This window comes from Trachymyrmex cornetzi, unplaced genomic scaffold (assembly GCF_001594075.2).
Source record: "Trachymyrmex cornetzi isolate Tcor2-1 unplaced genomic scaffold, Tcor1.1 scaffold156, whole genome shotgun sequence".
Lineage (NCBI taxonomy): Eukaryota > Metazoa > Arthropoda > Insecta > Hymenoptera > Formicidae > Trachymyrmex > Trachymyrmex cornetzi.
This window is the reverse complement of record NW_017296157.1, coordinates 1,368,736-1,374,735: the sequence shown is the minus strand read 5'-3', so window position 1 is coordinate 1,374,735 and position 6,000 is coordinate 1,368,736. Positions and strand designations below refer to the sequence as shown.

Below are 6,000 nucleotides of genomic sequence, written 5' to 3'. Positions count from 1 at the left end.
CGGCGAGGCTCGTCCATCCGTCCGTCCCCTCTCTCGTTCTTTCTCCTCCAACTGCATCTCTTTCTTCCCTCTCCCCTTTTATTTCTCGGTCCTTGTCCTTCGTATAGTCGATGTATTTCTCCCTCTCACCCCCCCTCTCTCTCGTCGCGACGTACAATAAGACGAATCGAGGAAATTCTGCGCGGCGCGCTATGGGAAAAGAACCACGGGGCACGCAGAAAAACGCAAAAAGGACTGGGAAGAGAAAAGGATAGAGGTAGGAGAGGGAAGCAGGTACGGAGCTGGTAGGAAGGGCAGAAAAGATATAGGGGAGCGGGAGACACGTGTACGCGAAAAAAGAGCAAGAGCCCGAGTCCGTGGAAACCGGACGGGATTGCATTCGTCGTCTGCTACAGATCGTCCGGGTTTTTTGGCTGGGAATAGAATCCAATTATCAGGAGTCGGGTCGTCTCCATCGGGTCGGGCAGGAAGGAAAGAGGAGGATGGGGATGATGGTGATGGCGATGGTGCTACCCTTACCACAGTGTTCCTCGGATTTTCAGGTTTCATCTATACATACACACGTATACGCGCGGGGATACCCACCCGTTACGCGTCAACTCAACTTTCGATGATCTCACCACCCCAGCGATCCGATTACGCATCTATAATTATAGTGACGGCGATATAACGGGCAGTCTCTCGTTTACGGGGAGAGGAGATACGGATTGTTTGGACAGTGACCGTAATTTCCATCGATGCGAGCAAGTCATCGAGGTTCCCGAACCGTAATTCGGATGACTGATTCCAATAGTGGGCGTATATAATTTATATATCAGACGAATGTGAAGCACGAATCGTTCCATTGGAAACAATTGAGCATGGTTATGCAACATGGAGCAATTCTATTATTGCAAAACGTAATCTACGAGTAAATGACCTCAGAGAGACATTTATGAGAGATAGAGAGTCTGAAGTATGTCTCTATGGTTTAAGAACGTTATTCACGAAGTACAATCTTATATAAGCTCGTCTTAAATCATATCTTAAGAATCCATCCAATAATCTATATAACTGTACAGTATCTTGAGATTATATTTTTAGATTACGGATACCGCGGCCCAAAAATCTAAAAAATGAAGAGTTAGTTTTTGATAAGCTCTAATAATAACTTGCACACTTGTGTTAGCTTGTCTTGAACTTGTGTCCGTTAATTTTACTAAATAAAAGAAGAACAATGATGATGTATTATTAAGATCTGTATCGGACCTAGAGATATATTATTATTGATTCGGTTTTTATTATTGCTATTGAAGCGAATTGTAATTTAACGATTATAAAGTTGGACAAGAATAATAAGGAGTTCAATTGTGTCTCTTTTCTTTTTTTAATTTCCCTCCGTCATAGTCAAAGAATATCGCAAATGAAAAGAATCGTACTGGGGAGCGGGGATACCCTCTACATCAAAGACGTTCTAGAAACGATGCGATTTGTTAGAAGGGAAATGCTCGGGGTAACACTCAGTTGAGTCGGGGAAAATTCCACTTTTCGAAATTGTGGTCTTTTTGAGATAGAGCCTGATATACCACGATACATTTGGCTGAGCAGTATTTTGGAAATAGTTTTGGTAATTTCAAGAAGTGCTCTCTTCTCCGGGGAACATAACAACCAACTAGTGAGTCGCCCGGTCTATGTACACACACACACACATATATATATATATATATTATGTATACATATATGATGAAAACGTCATTTTGCGGTGCGCTTGAAATGGAATTCCGAGTAGAAACAGGATTTCGAGACGGTGTTGGCAGCGCGTGGTTACAATTCGGTCCCTCTACCCCGCGTAACCGAAAACTGAGTTAGGCATTTCGTCATGATAACCGTGTTTTGACAAGAGACGAAGTCACAAGGACGAAGCTCTAATTAGCGACGACCAAGTTCGTTTCGGTCGCGTACACACGCAAGTACCATGGCTGCCGCGGAGCTTATATCGACTCGATTATTTTAATTGAAAATTGACAAGATAACTCTCGCAATGCAGCGAGGGACTGAGCTCGTTTCGAGCCGGATTCGAGATGAAATATCGAGGAAAATGGCAATTTTATTATATATTTCCCGTAAATCGAATTGTGAAATTCCACTTATCGAGTTTCAGTCATAAATCCAATTTCACGTTACAGCGAAATTCCGGAAATCGAGTTTCCGCGTATCCTGAATCACTCGCGACTAATTTCTCTATTTCGCGATAGAACTTCTTATATCGTCGACTTTCATATCAAGTGCGGTTCTGTGCTGCTACAGGTTTCCGATTGATGCTTATCGTCACGGCGGATCACTAATCAGCGTGCTAATGTCTACCTATTATACAGCAATCTAACACGCGTGCGTTATCAAGTTATCTATTACGAGGTAATCTTAATAGAGGCGATTAAATTATTAAAAGATTGTATAAACTAATCCTTTTTTTTTGTAAGAAACGCATATCTAAAAAGTATTATATATAAACATATATTTATTTAGTACAATGTATTTATAATAACTAAATAAATATATTATACACTTTAACAAATATACAACCATTACTAAGTGATTCTTACATATTCTTTAATATCTTTAAAAAATATTTGTAAGATTGTATATTTAAAAAATTGTATATAAATATTACCACTAATTACTTGATGCTCTCAAGTTTTTGAAGAAAAGAAATGTGTAGGACGTGAATAACTCAATCGTATAAAACTAAGAGTTAATACGATAGAGAATATAAAAAAAAAAAACGATAGAGATCACTCGTGTCTGCCGATGTTTGATCTCCCCATTTTCAATTCAGCTTGTTTTCCAAATAAGCGTTAACGAGTATAAAAAAAAGTTTAAAAAAAGTTAATTTCAAGTGATGACTGTTGCGACTTTTCAAGACGTGCACGCAAGATATGAGAAAGCGCGTCATCGACGCCGCGTCATTATCGCGATGATCTCTGCTCTGTTTACCTTGTGTGCTCGCAACGTTTTGCCTTCGCAAGCGAGCGTGACGTCGCAGTAGGCCTGCCGTTCGAGCAACTGCGAGAACATAGTCTGCAGGTTGCTGTGATGGTATTTCCATCTCAAGCAGTACTGTTGTGGGAACATGTTGGATGATGAAGATGATGATGCTGAGCCGGTCGTCGTAGCGGGTACGGGTATCGTTGCTGTTGCTATACAGCCTCGTTGTTGAAGCATGCGCGGCCCTGGCGCCGCCGCGAACTCCTCGACCGAGCCGGCCACCGTCGCGTTCGCTTCCGGTTCACCGTACTCTCGTCGCCCACCCTCTCTTCTTCCTGCGCCCCGCCAATGTCTGCAACATCGGAAGAACTCGCGTCAAAAAATCGTCTTGGGAACACCTTAATATTAGTTTTCACGAATTTTCGAGAAACGTAAAAGGTGACAAGTCGTTTTGGAATAAACACGATCTTTTAAGTACACCGCGTTAAAGTTTACAAAGTTTATCTAGTCTCACCATTTATCTGGTTATCGTACGTAAGTATGAACACGTAGGAGAAAACAAAATTTCTTTATCAAATATGTTTGCGTTTTGATAAAAATTTATGGAACAAAATTTATAACGAATCGTTATTATCGCTAGGAAAAAAATGATATGGAAGGATATGATAATCGAACAATCTAAATGATTATAGTAGTTTATAGCGAATATTACTTAATCAGGGTTGCTACAGAAAATGAATTTTAAAATTCCCTGACTTTTCCAGGTTTTCCAGATGAAAATGGAAAATTTTCCACGACTAATATAAAATATGTAAATTTTAACATTTAGACTCAAGGATTCTACGAAAGCTATATTATTAAAAACGCAAAAAAAGTTTAGTAGCATAGTAAAATTTTGGGTGCAAATTCAAGCCAGCAAAAAATAAATTAGTTTTGAAAAAAGAATGCAGTTGTGTTACGACGAAAAAAAGGGATTAAATAAAAATACTAAATAAAATAGAAATTTGAATTATTTTGTTAAAATCGTTTAAAGTGCGCAAGTTTTGAACTATAAACGTCAGATATAATATTTATAAAATTATAACAATTATTTGGGATAGGAGCAGTTTAAGGAAATTGTGAAATTCCAGACTTTTTTACATTTTTCCCTGATTTTTCTCGGTTTCCATGACCAATTTCAATTTCCCTGACTTTTCCCGGTTTTCCAGGTCTGTGGCAACCCCGACTTTGAACCAAATAAGGTATTTCTTACAAATTTTTAAATGCAGAAAACAATACCGCAAAACCAAATTTCAACGGCACTGCAGGTTTCGAAATAATTGATGTTTAATATGTCAAAAACAGTTTTTTGAGATATTTGATATTTTTTTTTTATAAAAAAGGTTAACGTGAAATTCTGATCAGAAGTCGTGAATACATCGTTTATCCCCTATATTAATGTATACATTGTTTACTCCCTAAATTACATTTTTTTAATTTTAATATTTTACTTTTTAATTGTGTTATAAAGCTGTATTAACTATGTTATGATGAAATAAGTTCAAATACAGAATTTTTCTAAGATAGCGAATTTTCCTCCTATAACGATGAAGTCATATATATTTATAATGCCTAGTTTGTAGTTATCGCACACAGTGTAATTTATCATGACAACTTCCGCTAAATGTATTATATACCATACATATAATACATTTGAGTCGGAATTGAGGTTCATAGCACTACGAACTTCAAAATTCAAGCAGCTGTAACTTCATTACAAACGAAATTTAAATTTACAAGAGGACTTTAAAGCTTAAAATCTCTACTTTCGAAAGGTTATTAATATGTCTTTTTAAGTTTCTATGAGTTTGATCATTTTTACATACAGAAAATTACGAGCTGGACAAATAAGTAATTTTTCTCTTACTTTGTGGACCTGTTACCAAAAACGCGAAATTTTTTTAACGTAAAAGCTTACAATTTTCTATAAAAAATCGTTTTAAAAAAATATTTCTACTATTTTTACTACTGAGTTATCATGGATTAAATAAAAAAAAACATTCTGACTTGTTAGACTGTTCATAACTTCGTTAAAATCATCATAATTAAAAAAATAGGTTTTTTAAGCTGAAACTATGCTTTATCGGACAGTATAATTGTCAAATTTTGTTTGAAAACATGTAGATATGACACAAATGAAGTAGCACTACAAATTTTTGTTCCAATTCAAATTTGAAGTGGCACCTCGAAAAAAAATCATTTAAAAAAAGTTTCACAAATTGTACGATCTGCGTATGTGTATCAAGTCACAAGTTAAAAACTATAAGTACATATGACGTCATTGTCATAGACAAAAAAACTGTCTTAGAAAAACCTTGTATTTAAATCCTTTATAAAATCTGAAGGAAAAAAAATTTTTACGAAAAAGTACAGAAAAACTACATAAATTTGAGACAAAATTTTAGAATTCTTAATTTTTCGTAAATATTCGTAGTGGGACGTAGAGTTTGTTTGTCTTAGAAATTCTTAGTTTTTCATAAATATTTGTAGTGGAATGTAGAGTGGTGTTGTTTGAGAAAGCGGAGGATTTTTCAGTTTTTCAAACAAACAACGCCACTTTACGTTCCACTAGGAATATCTACAAAAAATTAAAAATTTCTAAGATTTTGTCTCAATCTATAGTCTTTCGTAAAAATTTTTCTGTCCGGGATAGCTAAAAAGTAAAATATTGAAATAAAAAAAAGCATTTTATTGAAAATAAACAATATATACGTCTGCCTAGCTCCCCACTTAAACAAATCTTAATGAATAAATTATATAACAATGCGCTATTTATGCGATTTCAAAATCCGCAAGAAAAAATTTGTGCGGGTATTTCGTTTAGCTAAAAAAAAAATTTTTGTGGGGTGACTGAGTAGGCTGTCAACTCCCCCTCCTCTCCCTCCACGAGTTAATGACAACCGATTTGGAAAATCAAATACACAGGATTTATGCGCTTTCATATTCACATAGTTTTAATTTTTGCGCTGCATCCCTTAAGACACTTCCCTCTAGGAA

At 36.0% G+C, this 6,000-nt stretch overlaps 1 protein-coding gene across 16 annotated transcripts in view; it reads right to left on the bottom strand.

The window, feature by feature from the left end:
* The window catches only part of LOC108758376 (uncharacterized), a 143,403-nt gene that overhangs the window by 27,403 nt on the left and 110,000 nt on the right, over positions 1-6,000 (bottom strand). For all 16 annotated transcript variants that reach the window (XM_018503293.1, XM_018503301.1, XM_018503296.1 and 13 more), the window contains one exon: positions 2,974-3,316. In XM_018503293.1, coding sequence (XP_018358795.1) covers positions 2,974-3,201 — 228 coding nt within the window. In that variant the 5' untranslated portion in view covers positions 3,202-3,316. The remainder of the gene's footprint in view (positions 1-2,973; positions 3,317-6,000) is intronic.